This window comes from Oreochromis aureus, linkage group 23 (assembly GCF_013358895.1).
Source record: "Oreochromis aureus strain Israel breed Guangdong linkage group 23, ZZ_aureus, whole genome shotgun sequence".
Classification (NCBI taxonomy): Eukaryota; Metazoa; Chordata; class Actinopteri; order Cichliformes; family Cichlidae; genus Oreochromis; species Oreochromis aureus.
In genome coordinates this window covers 23,212,393-23,232,881 of record NC_052963.1, presented here as the reverse complement: position 1 = coordinate 23,232,881, position 20,489 = coordinate 23,212,393, and the positions used below count along the sequence as shown (strand labels likewise).

At 39.9% G+C, this 20,489-nt stretch overlaps 1 protein-coding gene across 1 annotated transcript; it reads right to left on the bottom strand.

Moving 5' to 3' along the window:
• Positions 1–11,786: 11,786 nt before the first annotated feature.
• Positions 11,787–19,593, bottom strand: LOC116332175 (cyclin-Y-like protein 1). The gene is made up of 10 exons (XM_031755033.2): positions 18,663–19,593; positions 18,278–18,352; positions 18,154–18,188; positions 17,902–18,002; positions 16,621–16,656; positions 14,254–14,305; positions 14,053–14,172; positions 13,776–13,942; positions 12,693–12,855; positions 11,787–12,502 (listed from the first exon to the last, which is right to left on the bottom strand). The coding sequence occupies exons 1-10, from the start codon at positions 18,820–18,822 to the stop codon at positions 12,386–12,388; spliced, it is 1,026 nt and encodes a 341-aa protein (XP_031610893.1). The 5' UTR covers positions 18,823–19,593; the 3' UTR covers positions 11,787–12,385.
• Positions 19,594–20,489: the final 896 nt, after the last annotated feature.

The window sequence follows — 20,489 nt, the reverse complement described above, 5'->3', positions numbered from 1 at the left end:
AGACTACGCTGGGCTACATGAACATAGAAGGAGCATCCATTGAGTGCCATTGAGTTTTCTAGCAAATCAGAGATGTAAGATGTATATGCATTATTTTTTAATAACCATGATAAATCAGTCACCTTTCAGTGTCCAAATCTGATGATTTTAAAGGATTATTTAAACATTTTGCAGACACAGGAAACACATTGCTGTAAACGCCTGGCTTAAAAAGCCAGCTGACGCTCAGCTGACCAGAATGGCGATGATGTTTTCCGGTGACGGCTCTTCCCCCTGCTTTCGCCTGGCGCCAGTGCACTGTTGCTATGGGAGATGTTTATGTAAGCCATGCCTAATCCTGTTAACTGTTACTGCGGCTGCTGAGCAGCATAAGTGTTCAGCAATAATGCACTGAAAAAAAAAAAGTCCTTTCACGGAGTGTTTAGATTTATTTTTATTTTCTTGAAACAAGTGAATCGAGAAAATGGAACGGGATTATGTTAGGCTTTGATTGAGGAGAAGAGAAGGAAAAAAGCAAGAGGACACATTTCATTGAACGATTTTTTTCACTACAACAGCCATGAACCAGTAAATGTTGCTCTAAAATCAGCTGAATTTGAAAAAATGGAGTTAAAACTATCTATTTGCTGTTTAAGCTGATTAAAAGTAAAAAGACGTGCCCTTAAGCTCTTAAAGAGTGCTCATTTTTTTATTCCATTGCCTTACATATTTTCTTTTAAGCTTTTGCTTCTGAAAATTCTGACCTTTGCTACACTTGATCAATATCTTGTTAGGAACAGGAGAGAAAATGGGACGAGAAAAGGCAGAATTCATGCAAATCTGAGCAGAACCCTGTGACGCAGCCTCGTAACCTCGTCTCATTTCCTGCTGTCGAGTGCACTGCTGTCACTAAAATGGATTTTGTTCTGGACAAACTAAGACATCATGGACCATAAACCCCTTCCTTACTGCCTCGTCTTCAACCTTCACTGCTATTAAATATTTTTAGATGATTATCCTTCAGTAATAAGAGAATAATTTAGCACACACATTCCACTGTCTTCTGTAGGAAAGGAATGGCAAGGGAGAAGCCTAAGCCTAATTATCCCGATTAAAAAGCAGAGTGTATGAACGAGTCATACAAAAGAGGATTATGCAGACATGAAAGAAGAGAGAGTCGAAGAGAAGGAGGATGACAGAGAAATGGAAGAGCGCCGGTAAAGGCTGACATGGATGGCAAGATATCATATAGGTGCAGCCTTTATGTCACAGACAGCAGGCTGGACTAGAAAAATATGCATCCCTGGTCTCCTCCCCCTATTCTCACTACTCTTTCTTTGCTCCATTAGCTTTATTACTGTCTCTTAGCTGAAGAATCAGGCTATTGTACAGTCACTTGATCACAAAGGTCAACAAAAGATCCATTTCAGCTTTGATAATGTTTGGTAGACAGCACTAGGGGTTTCCACAAGCCACTAATAGACCTCTACCGTCAGTGGCTAAGGCTATGCCTCTATCAATTGATAGTAGAAGTCAATCGCTAGGGACATAGCAGCCATTGTTGTAGTAACGATAATGGTATATGATAAACATCTGCATGATGCTATTGACATTGTTTACATGTTCATCATTCGGCCTTGTTAAATATATATTTAGAAAGAAAACATTTTATTTTTAGAATAGTGTTACGTGTTTTTATTACGAAGACAAGATTAAAACAGAATGGCCAAATTGTAAATGTTACAGTTCTACAAACCCCTTTTGAACTCTTTACTTTATATTATAAATGTCTCATTTCCAAGCCGGTATTAAAATAACTGTGCACAACAAGTTTCTTTGAGAGTTTAAATCGATCCCATGCACATATAGCTGCTGTCATGGTCCTGGGTCTTTAACCCAGTGCTTTGAGTTTCTGTAATTTTATTTTCCCTGTGTTAGTTCCCTATTGTTCCCTTGTTATTATATTATGTGTCTTGTTTAGTTATAAATGACTTTAATTTTATTAGTTCCCAAGTTCGTGTGTCTTAGTCTTTGTCTCAATGGTTATGTTTCCTGTTTTATTGTGATAGTCTTTGTCATGTTTGATTTGCTTCCTGATGGTTAGATTCTGTTCAGCTGTGTTCCCCAGGTGTATCCTTTCAGCGCTCAGCTCCCCCTGTGTATTTAAACCCCCAGTTTGCTTCTTTTCTTTGTTGTGTCCTCTGTCATGCCCTGACTCCTTATGCTGTCTGTTTTTCTTGAGTCTAAGATTTCAGGCTGTTTAACTCCTGCCCTGCCTTTTTTTGTTACTGTCAGTTACTAGCTAATAGCTAATAGTTACTAGCTAGCAGCAAGTCTTGCATCTGGCTCTCGTCTATGTTCGCCACACAATGTTTCATGGCAGATACTTTCACATGCTCAATACTAGGTAACTCCATAGTGTAGTGGTTTACACATTTGCCTAAGAAGTGAAAGAAAAAGGACACACAACTCCCTTTGGGGTGGTGTCAGGAACGTCATGTCGTCTGGCATGCAAATCTGCTAACTTAAAATACTTGGGCTACCTGCTGCGGCAAACACTTAAGAATAAGGGAGATTCCAAAAGTAGCTTTGCTTTACATGCTCAATAGTACTTTGAACGGTAAATAAACTCAAATTTATTAAGAACACAACAAAAAGATTATTACAGATATATAAAGGATTTCTTACAGTTTGCCATCATTGTTAAACAAACACTCCCATTTCACCTGCACCTCCCTGTGCTCTGATCCAGCAAAGCACAGCAGCTCAGCCTCTAGCCCATTAAACAGTTTTGTTTGTACTCAGCATGCTATCATCACTCTGATGCGTCTGCTGATAACAGTGCGCAGAGGAACATTAAAACACAAGCCCTGCTTATCACCAGGGGACCACTGAATCCAAAACCTACCAGCACTTCTCTCTTTCTAAGTCTCTCTTCACACCTTTAGTTCAGTTGGACCTCTCTTGAACAGGAAAGAAGCACCAGAAGGTGCTTGGATGTCAGCTATCCGTCCTTGGATCATAGACGAACACAACCGGTATTTGACCTTATAATCAAAGAACAAAATGTTTCTAAAGGCTAGATCATACTCTATGATTTAACATTAATTATAATTATGATAGGACCGTTGTAACTGTCAGCAGAAATTCATCTTCAAATGAAATGGTTTTATGTAAGCAAATTGGTATTTAATCCCTATGTGTTGTAAAACATTTTTAAACTACCTTGTCTGTATTTTTTGCCTTGCGCTGCCTATTGAAGTAATGTCAAAACATCAAGGACTAAAACATGAACATGACCTTGGCAATAGCCAGCTTACTGCAGATTAAAAAAAGAGAATTAAATGGTTGGTAATTGGCTTTTTTTACAATGTCTCTCATATATCCATGCTTCACTCTTCTGCTATTAGACCAAAACATTTCAATATAGTCATTTGACTTATTGAATGATGACTGTTAAAAAAACATGAAGTTAAAGTTTTTAAACATGATACCAAAAGCTGTACCTTGCCTCTCGCCCTATTACAGTCGGGATAGGCCCCGACCCTCCTGCGACCTTGATAAGGATAAGCGGAAGAGAATGGGTGGATGGATGGATTGGGAACTTAGGTACTCTGAAAATAGCAACCTTTAGCTGTGAAGACGGTAAATAAATGTGTTGTTAGAGTAATGCTTGTTAGTGAATTTGTTAAAGTATAAATGTTCTTGTATTTTTTAAGTGATCTTGAGCGTTAGCTCTCCAGGCTTTCAAAGTCCTCTTTGGAAATTAGCTGTTTTTTTGTTTTGTTTTGTTGTTTCACTCATTTTCTATGATTATTAAACCACATAATACTGACCTATGAGTCATTTAAGCATAAAAACACATACCAGTGCTGTGTTTACAAATGTAGCCAACATCCAAAGAAGAGCACTAAATGTCCTTCAAGAAGCCTGGAGACCTGTTCCTGAAGACTACTTAAAGAAATGATGAGAAACCTTGTCTAAGAGGTCACACTGTGTTTAAGAATAAAGGTGGTCATACCAAATACTGACTTTCAAGTTTGTTAGAATTGTACAAACTTTAGTGTTTTTAAAGAGAGGAAGAGTTTTTTTGTCGTTTTGTTTTAGTTGTCTTTACCATCTTTCTTATAGTAAAAGCCTGCAGCATGGTTTCGTGGGTTAACATGAAAAGAGCCATAATTTTTCCACTCCTAAATATCAAAATGCATTTGACTCTACTTTGGATGCAGCTGTCTTTTGGCATCTGTCTAATGTCTGGTTTAACAGCGACAGACAGGCTTTCCTGGTATTTGTTTTTTGGATGCCAGAGGCCAGGGGTGCAAAACAAGATTTGAATCATTCACCAAGCTCATTAAAGGAGAGACAAACCAGCAGCAGTCTAATACCATTCCTGCGCCAGCTCAGCAGCACCAACAGCGGGCCGCCAAAGTTGAAATGGAAGCGTTGCCATGAGAAGGAACTTGCCATGTAATGGGTTTGGATCAGAAACTCAAGCAAAATAATGCAGAAAACCAAACATGAAACAAATTCACATGAAATTCAATTTAAACATTGTTATTTAAACTATAATCCACAATACTTTTGTGTAACTTTTGGTTCCATACAACTGACAATCTTTGTTGAAAAAAATCAAACACAAGAAACTAAGAGAATCAAACAAAAGCTACGGTAGACCTACATAAACCCAACATTGTAGCTGGTTATCCCAGCTGACAGTCGCCAAAAAATGTGCTACCCCTACAACTGTGCCCCTCTCCTCAAACCCAACACACATGCATTAATATATTTCACTAGCTGGGCCCACGTCCTCATTTTAGGTTTGACAGCGTTTTAGTAGGTAAAGGTGAATGCTTGGACATGAATTGAGCTGCAGTTTGGGGAAGGCCTTGAAGGGGATTGGCGACGGCTCCCGGGCCTGGCAGATCCCTGTGTACTAAATAGGAGTGAAGAAGTTAAAGAATTGAGAACAAGGAGGGAGGGAGGGTGGGGCATGTAAACGAGAATGAACAGCTTGCAGAACTGGGGGAACCTATATAGATGACAACCGGAGCGTGTTTGGAGGCGTGGTCCCACTCCTGAAATTCCAATGCATAATCTCCAAAACAAAAGTTAAGATTGTTGAAATGGAATAATTCAAAAAATATAAATAAAGGGATGAAACAATAATTAGCAGATTACACATGATGTACTTAACTGACAAAGACAGTGTTGGTGCTCTTAGATGAATTCAAGGCCAGAGAAAGTTTCCTGCAAATCTCAGACAAAGCAGGCTATTTCAGCTGCTTTAGCCAGCCCAGTGTTACAAGCTGCTTTGCAATCCAGCTCCTTTGCATGCTCTCCCTGAATTCAGTGTCCTCTCTGCTTTCCACCAATGCAAATGAAAAGAATAGAACCATACAGACAAATATAAACTATGTTTTCTGTATAAAGGTCCTATCTGAAATGCGACAGTGGTGTAATTAATTACCATTCACGAAGAAGCTGTTATCATAAACACCAACATGCCATGTGCAAATTGCAGAGGCACCTTTTCAGGGACTGGCAGGTGGATCAGAGCAGCATGGAAGCCGTGTGAGTTACATCCTTCCAGACCAGCTTAATTAACAGTGCCATCTATTTCCTCATCTATCTTCCGCATGGGAAAGTGGCTTCCACTGTGCTGTTGGGAAAAGGATTTGTGGTCAATACACTTGGCATTAATCTGCAGTGCTTTAAGAAAGGAAGGAAAGCATATGAATTCCTACTTGAGCAGGAAACATTGAAAGACATTAAATTTTCATCAATAGGTAAACATCCTGATAATATGTTGGTCTAACTCTGATTTGCTCTATGTTAACTGATGTGCAAATCTTGAGATATTTATAGCAATATTTATAGGAGTATATTTCATAATCATTATACCTAGTTTCATATCCATTATTCAAGGGAAATAAACATTTATGATCCAGTTGTGCCACAGTTTTGCCTTTTGCTGCTTGAGGAAACCATCACAGCAACACTATCACTCCACGCACAGAAAAACACAGAAATGCACCAGCAATACCCTCGTCGCAAACATTCTGTGCAGATCAGCAGCAGCACTGCTTTGACATTGTACAGCTGAAGAGTGTGTGATATGAAGAGTGACCTGAGTGTGTGGAGGGTAAACGGAGTGACTCCCTGGGGCTGCGACGTGTTCTCTCTAGCCCTCTTTTAGAGTTCAGACAAGTCCCACGATGCTGGGAGATTAATGAAGCTGCACTGGCACTATGATCCCTACAGGACGTCCACACACACACACACACACACACAGTCATCGGTGTAAATGCACACACACTGTTCATCTCAGATTATGACAGTTTTCTTGTACCCACCCTGATATGAGCTTTACAGGATGCACCGAGCATGGTACTCAGGTTGTGAAAAGGTTAAATGTTGTCATATAGAAGACTGCGCTTATTCAGTCAACAAAATACAAGAAAAATCTCATCAGCGTGTGCAGATGTAACAATAGACTTCAATAGAATCACCTAAATAAAATCTGGTAGAAGATTTACCTTTGAGTAAGATGTGTCTTATACTAATGGAAACATCTAACCATGCACCCTGCCTATTGGTCACTAATGCTACTTCAAAAATGCATCATTAGAAACGCTTAAAAAAAAGGCATCAGCAAATTTTTTGCTCCTTGGACAAAAGAGGCCTGGTTGAGTCGCTATCCTCTGGTCTGGCGATGATACAAGCAAGCTGCACCAAAACTCAGAGTCAGGAGGATGTCGCATTAACACATGGACCACTCTCACACCTGCAGTCAGCTCGGCTGTCTTACACACTGCTGCACTGCCCCTTAGAGGTCAAAAATGGGTACTACTTGTTCATTCCATGCAGGCATTTCAGTCTGGACAAGAGGGCTGGACTAATCAAATTCAGCTGGCACTGTCACCCATATAATCATATTTTGTATGTAATTTAAGACATTTAATTTATGTATGTATAGCTGTGATAAGAAATGTACATACACCCATCATGGACAAATGTGTGCATATAGATTCAAATATATACATATAGAAACCTGAATCTTTTAATAAGTGCTGCTTAAGGTTCTACACTGTATTTTCACTTGAAAGGACCAAGGGCTATTAACTTCTCGTTAATGATCATGATGGACTACAACTGGTAGTTTCTCATTGCAGCATAAAAAGGATTTGTTTCACAGTAGCCATCGGACTGATCAATACTCCAGTCCAAGGAACTCCATGAAAATCTAAAAAGGAGGAGTGCAGATTTACACAAGTTGGGAAGGTCTCTTGGAGCCATTTCTAAACAACTGTACCTAATTACAAGTTATTCTGATGTGTCAACACACAAGATTAGAGGAAACTGGTTAGGATGTTCAGGAACAACTCAGAAACCGCAGAGGCTCAAGCCTTCATTTTGAAGCTGCTGGAACATCAATGTCATTGTCCACAATGAAGCCAGTTCTCCATCATCATGGGCTGAGAGGGTGCCGACCAAGAAAGAAGCTTCTGCTCCAAAACTGACATCATCAAGCCCAGCTGAAATTTGCAGCTGCCCACATGGATAGGACTTTTCTGGAGAAAGGTCTTATGCTCAGATAAGACAAGTTGGCAACAAATACAAGAGGTATATTTGGAGGAGTAAAGGCAAGGCTTTGGTAGCATCGTGCTTTTGGTCTGTTTTGCTGCGAGTAGTACTGGTACATTTAACAAAGTGGATGAAATAATAAACAAGGACAAATACATACTTCTGTGTAAGTAAAAATTTCAAGATACTAACTGGAAACTTTGACTTGGTGATGGCAATTGTTTCTCCTTTTTTCTGTGCTGGAAACGAGCTTCCATAGATATCAGTAGCTTTCACAAAACAGAAGTATTTGATTCTGTGGGAAAAAACAATCTACTGGCTTTGTAATTTCATTCATTTATTATGTCCCATTAACCAAGAATATCCATTACTGCCATTCAGTCATAATATCATTCTCCTTATATACAGCATTAATCAAGGAAAGAAATTCACACATCTAATGACTGTCAGCGGTTTAGTTGTGTAGATGTAGTCGCCATGTTATCCATCTCCAGTTCTCTCTTCTGGTCAACTTGACATGTTTCCTTTCGAATCTCGTCAGCATTCCACCTCTGCCATCACTGCAGAGTAGGATTCATGGTGAAAGAGTATCTGCCTAATCTGTTCCATCTCCTTGTTCCAGATGGAAAGAAAAGCTATACTGATGCAGGACCCTTCTATTTTAAAGCACTGGTGCCACTATGGGACTGATCATCCTACAGGAGGATGCTGTTCTCTTCACTACCATTGTAAAAATGACAAAAAATATCTTTGATGACAACTGCAGCAAAAACAATAAAAAAGAGTCTCATGGAGTTGCATGATTCATGCACCCATAGTTATAGCAGATGGCCAATTTTTTTTTTTTTTTTTTTTTTTTAATTAAGACAGTATGAGATTCAGAAAGCGGCATGTGATATGTTCCTTTATAGTGACAGCATTGCACAGGAGTCTGGTGGTTTGCTGCTGGAAGTCATGCTTTAAATTGCTTGGCATCAACATCAGTGAAAGCTCACTGCCACACTGACCATCCAAATGAGTCCTATGGTAATGTGAACACTGCAGTCGGTGATGATCCTGAGGCCGGATGCCAATGCAAATGAATACGTAGCGTTCTTCAGCCATCAACACCAGGGTCATCTGGAATAAGGAAAACGCAACACAGGATACAAAACTATGTTATGCAGTTCAACTTCAGTTCAGTTTTATTTAAATAGCACCAAATCACAACAACAGTCACCTCAAGGCGCTTTATGTCGTAAGGCAAGAGAAACCCCAACAATCAAACAACCTCTTTTGATCAAGTGCTTGGTGACAGTGGGAAGGAGAAACTCTGTTTTAATAGGAAGAAACCTCCAGCAGAACCAGGCTCAGGGAGGGGTGGCCATCTGATCCCCAGACCACAAACTGATAAGTTTTGTAGTAGAATATATACTGTGATTGCCACAGCAGCTGTTTATACCTTGATGTTAGAACCAAGAGGAATCAATTTACTTCAACTGAGAAGAGCAAACTTACAAAAAGCACAAGAAAAAGGTTTTTTTAGAAGAAGAAAAGTTTCAGGAAGAACAGCTGCACATACCGCCATACTGATGCCAGCCATCTAGTATATTGGATGGATTAAAGACAGAGCTGTTTGAAGAGCTAAAACGCAGTTTACTTACAGCTGCATGTTCGTTGTACATGTTCATTCACAATAAAAGGCTATTCTATTCTGTGTTGAACTACCAAAGAAAAGGAAAAATTGACAGAGGTTACTAGGAGACAATACCCATTCACTTCATTTTCTTAGCATAAAAATCTGCTTAGAAAAGACTCACAGTATCAGGTTTGACTCATATTATTTTTTTTAATATAAGTACTAATATTTTATGGTCAAATATCTAGAATCACTTGATATTAATCAATTAATTATCGGTATCAAGGATTCTCTTGTTGACTTTTATGCCTTCAAACTTAGATGTTTCTTATACCATGTTGTGTATACTAAACGTCCATTCAAAAGAAAAACTACATGTGTATCTTGCGATTCATATAGACACTGATGTTACCTGGCAACTGCATCAAAAGGAATGAGTTATTACTATTGTTACATAATAAAAATAACAATCACTTTTCTCCTTGAATTTTGTAACTTATGAAACAGGTGCACTTCAGGGATGGGATGACTATAGATGAGGCGTGATTGTGAACAGATCGGAGAAGAGATCCTTCTCTCTCACTGCTATCCTAGTCTCACTTTCAGAAGCAAAGACAGCTGGTATTTAGAGAAGCAGCCCTAAAAAACCCATAGGGTGCCAGCATAGTTATTTTTGAATTTCCTGTTCTGTTCTCTCAAAGTCAAAGGACTTTATGAATTTTCCATTAGATGCCTAACATAAAGTCTGCAATTAACATAAGCTTTAGACATTTTCAAGTTTTGTTGTTCTAAAACTTAAAATATTTTAATTAAATATCCCACTTGGGAACTCAGAGACAGTGAATAAACAAGACAACAGAAATTTGTGGGGACATTCGGTTCTGTGGTGTCCAACCCAGGAGCTTCGTGGTGATGGCAAAGTCATGTGACTGACCTAAATGATTCTGCCCTCATCAGTTCAAATGTAAGATATTTCCAACATGACCACAAATGGAGATTGAAGAATTTGATATGTAACATATCACAGTCATTAAGCAATTAATTTCAAAAATAAAGTTTAAAGGCCTTACCTGTACAATTTTCTCAGGTAGAGAAATTACTGATGGTATGCATGCATTCTGAAAAGACGATGCCAGTATGTGCATGAAACCAGCAGCCAGATACTAATCAGTACCAATCTTTTGTCCACATCGGATTCTCTTTCTTGCTTTTGTTCAAAAGGACTCCTTACCTTTGATTCCCGCGTGCTAGCCAGATGTCTTGGGTCTCTGAATTGCTTTATATGAATCATATTTATTCCTTCATACCAAATTTTTATGGCAAGAGAAATGCATCACCTTATCTTGGTGAATGATGCACAGCACTACAAACACAAGATAAGTCTCAAGTCTATGCTCATTTCTTCAACTCTTCAAAACAGTGCTGTGAAAACATAATTTGTTCCATTTCTTTAGTTGAAGCTTTGAAAAATGCCAAAGATAACAGAGTTTGACATAAAATTGTATTTTATATCCCAGCATGGTGCGTAGTGTGTTCTTTAAAAAAAAATGAGGAAAATTTGAAGTATCAGGACTAAACATTATCAGCAGTTGAACATAAATTCATGTCCTTAAGAAACAGGAAAGAAATCCAGCAAAGACCTGACACAGGACCTGAGAGATGCCTCCGGACTTTCAGTTAATCCATCTACTGTTCACTAAAACCTCATCAAACAAGGAGAAAATGCTGAGGTATGAAAATTACACAAGAACTGGACTGAAAATCAGTGACAACAGGTCTAATGGTATGATGAAAACACATTTGACATTTTTAGTTCAAATCTTCATCAATATGTTTTGAGGAGGTCAGGGGAGAGGTACAACAATGAGTGTCTACAGCCATCTGTGAAACACGGTGGAGGCTCTGTCAGGGAGTGAGCTGCATGTCAGCCAGTGGTGTTGCAGATCTTGTCAAAATTTCTGAATTCATAATTTATTTAAAAGTACCATCAGATATTGATCCACCATGCAATATCATCTGGAAAACATGATTGGCAACAGCTTCATTTTCCAGGACAACAATGATCCCAAACCAAAATGCCAATGCAGTAAAGTCATACTTGGATAGAAAAACACACAGTGGATGGATCAGTCATGGATCGGCCTCCCCAGAGCCCAGACGTCAACATTATTGAAGCAGTGTGGGATCATGTTGACTGAGAACAGAACAAAAGGCAGAAACATCCAAAGAAGAGCTTTGAATGTCCTTCAAGAAGCCTGGAGAACTATTCCTGAAGACTACTTAAAGACATGACAAGAAAGCTGCCTAAGAGAGTTCAGACTGTGCTGAAGAATAAAGGTGGTCACACAAAATATTGACTTTCAGGTTGTTATTACTGTATAAACTCTGTTTTTGCCTTACATGCTGCCACATATCATACACAAGACCTTATATCTTACGCTATTAACTTATACCTTATATGCATTGTTTGGTTCCCAAAGCCGTGGGCAAGCTCTGCACCGTCACCACCTCTGTGCTAGAGGTGCACTGAAATGATCAACTTGAGAGAGCTCACATCTTCCACAAACAAAAAACCACCATGATATACTTTCCCACTTAAACAGCATGAATTTGAAACAGCGAGTGAAATTTATTTAAATTAAATAAAATCTTGTACATTTCACAGCTATAGGGGCCTACATAGTAAGCAAAATAAAGTCTACTCTTTGTCCATGTGCAGAACTACACCACAGGGTAGCTCCAAAACAGTCTGTCATCATTTGAATATAGGAGAGGGAGTTTGCTTGGTGGAAGAAGATGGCCATAGCCAGATCCTACTCCCCAAAAGACTGGATGATGTAAAAAAAAAAAATGTGTGGCTATGTGTGGTTATGTGTGGCTTCTGGTAGTGCTTTCATGCTGATTCCTTCCAGCTGTAGACATCCACCTTTAAAATACAACATATTTTCACCATATCACCATGCTTTAAAGGCAGTTAGCCAAAGTTCCTTGTAATGAACACATAAAGACTGATTTCATTATATTGTAGTGATACTGTACGGTAAATCGTTTGTTCCTCTCCAAAATGAGCACATAAGCTTTTGTAATGAAACTTATCAGCTGCTGATATTAATGCAATCTACTTTGGAAATGTCTCTCAGCATGTGTGGCATCATATCCTGTAGATCTTGCAGTCTGCTCCAATGATAGATAGCTGTCACAGACTTAAGACAGGACGGCCTGTGCAGTCTTGATGCCAACTAGGTTGTCTGCACTGACAGACCTTCTCATGGCCGATTTACTCAAGTCCTTATACTTGTCCTCACATAGCCTGGAGATAGCCTACAAAAAAGAGAAAGATAATAACAATAAAAAATAATAATAATCAGAAGAACCATCAAACTGTTACGACAGAACAAGCAGAGCAGCCACAGCATAACAAGTTCTACCAACATTTACATTATCAGTTAAGCAGTTGGAATATATACATTTCCAAACTGCAAAATAAAATCAGCCCTGGAAAATTACTCACCTCTAGTTTTTGGGCCCGCTTAGTACTGAGTGGCTCCAGAGGGAAACTGAGGTTGTTGTCATCAGCCAGTGAGCGCAGGTCAAAGTAGTACTTGGCGTAGACGCTGGCTGGGACATTAATGTTGAACTGGAGCAGCTCCAAAAAGTGACGCTCCATCTCATTCCTGCAAAACAGTTCGGAAAGGTTCACAATCATTTATTAAAAAAACAAAAGGTCCTTTCCAGGCTGCAGGAACCTTTTGAGGGCTTTCCTATAACTCATAGAGGTGGTCCCCACTTTCCGTGTGTTTGCACTGTGTGAACTAGAAACTACACTGCTTAAAAAATTAAAGGAACACTTTGAAAATGCATCAATCTCAATGGGGGGAAAAAAAACACGTATGTATACTCTTATGCACTGGTATTCAGAAAAAAAAAAATCACAATGCCACTTTGATGGAAATGAAAATAATCAACCTACAGAGGGCTAAATTCAAAGTGAAAGTGAAACAGTGAGTCAAGTGAACATGCGGGCCAGGCAATGGTATCAATTCCTTTAACCTCCAGGAACTGCTTGCATACTCTTGCCACATGAGGCACTGTTGTGCACCAAGAGGAACCCAGTACCCACTGCATCAGCGTAGGGTCTGACAATGGGTCCAATGATACCTAACAGTAGTCAGGGTGTTGTTGCCTAGCCTGTAGAGGTCTGTGCGTTCCTCCATGGATATGCCTCCACAGACTGTCACTGACCCACTACCAAACCAGTCATGCTGAACAATGTTACAGGCAGCAGAATTTTCTCCACAGCTTCTCCAGACCCTTTCACATCTATCACGCGTGCTCAGGGGGAACCTGCTCTCATCTGTGAAAAGCACAGGGCGCCAGTAGTGGACCTGCTAATTCTGGTACTCTATGGCAAATGCTAATCGGGCTTCACAATGCCGGGCAGAGATCACAGGGCCCACTAGAGGATGTCAGGCCCTCAGGCCACCCTCATTAAGTCTATTTATGATGGTCTGGTCAGAGACACTGACACGAGTGGCCTGCTGGAGGTCATTTTGTAGATCTGGCAGTGCTATACAAAAACTGCTGTAATACTTACATGTCCTCCACGGTGATATCTTTGAGGATCTGGCAGTAATCGACATTCCACACAGCCTGATCATCCCAGACCTTGGAGGCCAGTAAGATGGCACCAAGAACAATGCGCTTCCAGTTACAAGGACAAATGTCCATCTCAGCATACGTTAACAGCCTTTCCAGATACACCTAAAGCAGCAGACACCCATCCATTCACACAAGCAGAAAGAGTGATAGGTTCTCAATATTTCTTTACATCATTCAACACTTTCTGCAGTGTAGTAGATGTTTGAACTTACCAGAGTGACGATGGCGCACTCGGCGGTGAGCTGAGCAGAGCTGAAGAGCGTTCTTATGAAGCGGTAGATGAGTTTGTGTTCTGGGTCAACCACAGAGTAGTCATCTGGAACCTTTTCTCGCTGTTGGGCAGAAGGTCATCATCAGTGGTCCACTAACATAGTAAATATCACTGCTTGGCGTAATCAACCACCTCAACTCACCGACAGAGGGTGCTTCTTCTCGTCGAATATATCCAGTGAGCGGTTTGAATCTCTGTAGATGCAACAAGCCACTGTTAAATATACGTAATATGTAACTTCTCATGGTTTGAAACTACCATCGCTTATTCACTGGCGTTTCATGGTGTTAGATATCACAACAATTATTTATCTTTGGTTGAGTCCTACAAATACTTTGTATATTATAACCACTGATGTGCAAATTAACAAACATTTTGTTTCCTATATTATTAAGTACCTGACTCACTGATGTCCAAAAAACTGATCTGATTTTCCACCTGACCATCAACACTGGCCACCTGCTGTGAAAAAGTATTTGCCCCCTTCCTGATTTCTTAGTTTTTTTGTTGTGTATTCGTCACACTTAAATGTTTCAGATAATCAAACAAATTTTAATGTTAAAGATAATAAGTACATTTAACATCTAGTTTTTAAATGAAAAAAGTTAATACAAACCTACCTGGTCCTATGTTAAAAAGGAATTGACCCCTAAACCTAGCAAGTGGTTGTGTCACCGTTGCCAAAAGAATGGGAATCGAGTGTTTCTGAGAACTGTGAAGGAATTTTGCTCCACTCTTCTTCGTACAGTTGTTTTAATTCAGTCACACTGAAGGGTCTTCTAGCATGAACGGCCTGTTTAAGGTCACGCCAAAGTAATGCCATCTGATTTAAATCTGCATTTCGATTAAGTCGCTGAAAAACTTTCTTTTGTTTCAGAGGTGGACATGCTGGTGTGTTTCTGATCATTGTCCTGCTGTATAACCCAAGTGCTCTTGAGCTTCAGGCCATGAACTGATGGTTGGACATCCGCCTTCAGGATTTTCTGGTAGAGAGCAGAATTCATGGTTCCATCAGTTACAGCAAGTCGTCCTGAAGCAGCAAAGCAGCCCCATCACACTACCACCACCATGTTTGACTGTTGTTGTGATGATCTTTTTATGAAATGCTGTTAGTTTTATGTCAGATGTAACGGGACTCAAACCTTCCACAAGGCTCAGCTTTTGTCTCGTCAGTCCACAGAATATTTTCTTGGGGATCATCCAGATGTTTTTGGTAAATGTGAGACGAGCCTTTGTGATCCTTTTGGTCAGCAGTGGTTTTCTCCTTGAACTCTTCCACTCTTCATTTTTTCCCAGTCTCTGTCTTATTGTTGAATCATGAACTCTGACCTAAGCTGAGACAAGTGAGTCCTGCAGTTCTTTAGATGTTGTTTTGGTGGTTTTTGCGACCCAAAAGTGAAACTGTCGCTGCGCTCTTGGAGTAATTTGGATAGGCCGGTCACTCCTGGGAGGGTTCGCCACTGTTCCAATTTTTCTTCATTTTTGGATAATGGCTCTCACTGTGGATCCAATCCATGTTCTGTGGATCAAGTGGGGCCAATTACTTTTTTCCCCACACAGGATGAGTGGATGATCTCATTGTACAACTGTATAGTGACAATAAAGGCATTCTATTCTATTCTATTCTATTCTATGAGGATGAAGTAGGCTTGGATAACTTTTTTTGCCTTAATAAACAAAGTCATTTAAAAACTGTATTTTGTATTTACTCAGGCTATGTTGGTCTAATATTCAAATTAGCTTGATGATCTGTAACCTGTAAGTTTGACAAATATGCAAAAAACTAAGAAATCAGAGAGGGGCAAATACTTCTTCACCACACTGTATCTATTCTTTGAGTTGCCACCACCAAGTGCTGTGACTCTGCCTAATTTGGGTCAAGTACGGTTTGGAGTTTTATGGCCAAAGTTGCATCCTTGGATCACTTCCAAGAACACGACTTTAGGGAAAGTAGCTCCTACTTTCCCTAAAGTCGTGTTTTGACAGTTACTACATTTGAAATGCAAATACATTTCATTTCAAACTGAGATGATCCAAACAGAGAACTCAATGTTCAACGTATTATGGGCAGACATGAGATGGAAAAAACTGTTAATTTTAAAAAAGCAATCACAATCTCTTTTTTTTTATAATTTCTTTTGCAATTCTGACCTGATGCAAGCCACCTTCTGGTTTGTTTGTTAATCAGAGCTAAATCTCTGGCTCTCATTACCAGTGATGATCTTTAAAAGCTGTACCCATCTGGCACTTAAGATGATATCCACCTTCTGCATACGTCTGTCATTCATGCATGATGTATTTAGCAATAAGACAAGGCAAGTAGCATTTCCTATAGGACTTAGATGAAGTAATTAAAAATTAGCCTAAGTACTAAAAGCAGTCTTTCTTACAAACTTGATGACTAATGTTTGTAAATATCTTTGTAAATGTTTGTAAATATCGAAGTACTGGTTACAACAATGAAGAAAACGTTGCACTACCAAGAGACAATACTTCTGACATTTCCTACCTGTTTTTTATGTGGTAGTATATGGCCAGTGCAACACTGCAAGAGACAGAAATCAACAAAGAATAAAACACTAGAGCTGGATTTTCCCTTTTACAGCTTTTTATTTTTAAAAATAATTATTTTTACTTCTACTTTACAAATAGATATTTAGATCTTTACAACTGCAGCTATTTGGCGACTTTAAAAGTTACCTGCATTTCAGGAAAAACAAACAGAAACATTTGGCAAATAATTAAACAGTAGACTGACAACATGTCAGTAACATAATTGTGTATAAGAAGAGGATCTTAAAGGGGGCGGAGTTTCTCAGAAGTAAAGATGGGCCAAGGTTTAGTAATCTCCAAAAAAACCCAAAAACCTATGTACAAATTGGGGAACAAATTTAGAATAATGTGCATATGAGGAGACTTTGAATATCTAATAATATTCAGTACATAGTGATACTAAACAATTCACAGAATCTGAAGAAATATCTGTGCACAAAGGACAAGGCTAAAAATCAGTGCCCGTGATCTTCAGGTGGCACTGAATTAAAAACAGGAATATCTCTGTTATGGAAATTACTGTATGAGCTCAGGAAAAAATCCACAAATCACTGTTAAAAGTTCACCATGCCATCCACAAAGGGGGTTAAGCTCTATCATCCAAAGAAGACGTCATATGTGAACATGATCCAGAAACACTGCTGGGGTCAAATCTCACTAAAGAGGAGCAGAACCATCCAGCTTGCCTCTAAGATGGTACGAGGGGCGCATCAGTGCCTATTGAATTGGTAGCTTGGACATCTGGAAAAGCACCATCAATGCTGAAACGCATAATATGGCTTTAGAGCAAGATATGCTGCCGTCCAGAGAGCTTCTTCAAGGAAGTTTTTGCATATTTCAGTAAGACAGTGCTAAACCACATACTGCATGTATTACAAGAGCATGACTTCCTGGTAGAGAAGTCCAGATGCTGAACTTTTCACCAGCTGAAAGCAGCAGCTAGAATCTTATATCAGGACATCATTCCTCTCTCAAATGTCCAGCAGCTGCTCTCTTTAGTTTCCACACTTTTATTAAAAGAAGAGGGGATGCTACACAGCGTTAAACGTGGCCGTGATGCTGCCATCAAATTCAAAATAAACATCTGATAAGTTTAGAATGTTTTAAAGTGAATCAAATCTGTGTTTGTGGAATTTGCAAACCATTGAACTCTGTTTTTTATTCACATTTTACACAGCGTCCCAACTTCTTTTGTACTTGCGCTTGCAGCAGGACTGAGGTGAGGTCGCTCACTTACCATTTAATGGTGCTCTTGAGATTGGGCTGGCTGACTGTGCTGTCATCGAGGAATATGGTTGAACACGAGCTGTACTTTTTAGAAAGGAGTCCCGGGGACATCTGGCATCGAAAGCGTGACAATGTTTAGAGACAGAATGGAGGGAAAAACGGGTTTTAGAAACACATTCAACCCCAGAGAAATGAGATGTATGATTGTGAGTCATTTCAGCAACAAAAAGACCCATGAAGAACACACAGAGCCGTAACTTACGTGATTCATGTAGTTGCTTTTCCTTTTCTCGCGGACTGAAATTGGATAAAAAACAAAATCAAAGAGATGTAGGAGTTTCAGAAGAGAATGGGGTAAAATATTAAAGCATTAGAGAAATACTGACCATCTGTCTGAGACTTGTTGAGGAATAGAGTACTTGCTCTGGGGTGGTCGGATGGGTTGGCCTCTTGGGCCAGCTCTGTAGAAGGAAAGTGTTAAAAGTCTTCATATAAGACTACAGTGTTTGTCTAGGAGCTGCCACCCTGTTGCTGATTTAATGCTAAACGGCTCTTAAAGCATGTAAAACATTTAAACTGAATCACACTGAAGTGTGTGAATGTGTGTGTGAATGGGTGGATGACTGGTTGTGTAAAGCGCTTTGGGGTCCTTAGAGACTAGTAAAGCGCTATACAAATACATTTACCACTTGCAGTAAACCGGCACCAGGACAGGGCAACATCACCGCATGCAATCACATCTCCAAAAATAGCAAACTAATCTTCACACACCATCTGGAAGCTCCCTGTCGCTGATGTGCTGCAGATACGTCCCAGTGTCCTCGCTCACATCTTCGGTAGTAGTGATGGGACACTCCTCCAGCTCCAGCTCTCTCCTGTGAATCTTGGGGCTCTCTCCAGGAGAGATGCAGCAGGACACCGAACCTCCCATCGCTGACCTGCAAAAGTCCTGCAACAGCCGGCGCCGCTTGCCATACAATTGGGGAGAGACCACCTGCTAGTCTGGCAATTCTGAAGCTGCAGGAAGGTCTGCAAGAACTTTAACCCAAACCTTACAAGGGGTTGTTAGGAAATGTACATAAAACACTAGTTTTGCTCTGCCTTGGCGAGATCAGGTTCAATCACAACCTGGAAGTGTTCGGATTATTTGAAAATGTGCATGTTGTGGACCAGCACAGGCCTTGTGTTTTTGCTGCAAAGTGAACGATCTCGCTTCAGAGCAGAACGGGATCTATGCAAGGACAGCCAAGTGGGTATCTGCGGTATTTGCAGGACGGCTGACATATTCAGGGTGTGTGCGCAACTCACGGGTGGCGCACTTTAATATGAACTGCGTGCGTGGGCTGCATGGTTTTGGGCTGAGAATAACCGCTACCAAGTCATTTTACGGAAAACAGTCTAACGAGACAAAGTCAGCCGTTCCTCTGCCTCCCTCCATGGCTAGCCGGCTAACGCTAGCTTCCGCACCTCAGTCCACTGCTGGCTCCTCCAGCAGCGTGACTCAATCCATTTTCACTCCGGCTCAAGTCTGTGTCACCGCTGCGGCCCTTTCAGCGAGAGCACCGGGCGAATTCACCAGCCGGAAGGGTTTTTAGAGGAAACGGGGAAAGTGAACGGCCAGCGGATATCAAAGAGGTGTCCGGAGGTGGCGTTCATCTCGTCGCACTAGCGGGACACAAGCTTTAGATGTCAAAGCGACCGTAGCAGGTAAGTTCAGAGGTAATTTCCTGCTTTGGGTTTTCAAAGTAAAAGTCCGCTGGTGGTAACATCAAAAGCACGTGTGAAACTGTTAAAAAAACCAGATAGAAAATAACTAATAAAATATTTATTAAACCTATTCAAGCTGTCTGCTTAAAATAAAATAAAAGTGTAAGCTGTTGAATTAAAAATAAAATAAAAAACTTAGTGAAAAGAAAACTTCAAATGATTTGTTGTTCATATAAATAAAAACGTTTATGCTGAACACTCTTTCTTAACAGACACCTATAAAAGATAATAAGTCTTAAAATAATTTAAGCAACAGCCCATTTCAATACAGTTTTCATAAGTTTCTCTTGTTTTATCTATTTATTTTTATTTCAGATTTATTTCCAAATCTTTGCTCAAAAACACCATGCATGTAATAATTCAACAACCTTTTCAACAACTAGGTTTTCATTTTTGTCTAATTTACTCAACCAAGGCATGTTTCAGTATTTTTTGTGCATCAGTTATTTTCAGTATTATCAATAGATAGCTGCCATGGACCCGTAGCTGCAATAGATGCCAGTGGTGGCAGGTTCTTACTAAGAAAATATCCACCACTGTGCAGCCTTTTCATATTCGATGAAAATATGTATTTTTTTTTCTTTTTTATTTCTTATGTCTATACCAGGGGTCCCCAATCTCAGTCCACGAGGGCCGGTGTCCCTGCAGGTTTTAGATGTGTCCTTGATCCATCACAGCTGATTTAAATGGATAAATTACCTTCTCAACATGTCTTGAAGTTCTCCAATGAGTTAATCATGTGATTCAGGTGTGTTGACCCAGGGTGAGATCTAAAACCTGCAGGGACACCGGCCCTCGTGGACTGAGATTGGGGACCCCTGGTCTATACTG

Bases quoted from the DNA above. Each gene is read 5' to 3' on its own strand.
- LOC116332175 (XM_031755033.2), bottom strand. From the start codon at position 18,822: ATGGGAGGTTCGGTGTCCTGCTGCATCTCTCCTGGAGAGAGCCCCAAG. The intron at 14,306-16,620 runs GTAGGAAATGTC...TTGCATCTACAG, and splicing joins TACTACCACATAAAAAACAG to AGATTCAAACCGCTCACTGG. The intron at 12,856-13,775 runs GTAAGTATTACA...ACTGTTTTGCAG, and splicing joins GATATCACCGTGGAGGACAT to GAATGAGATGGAGCGTCACT.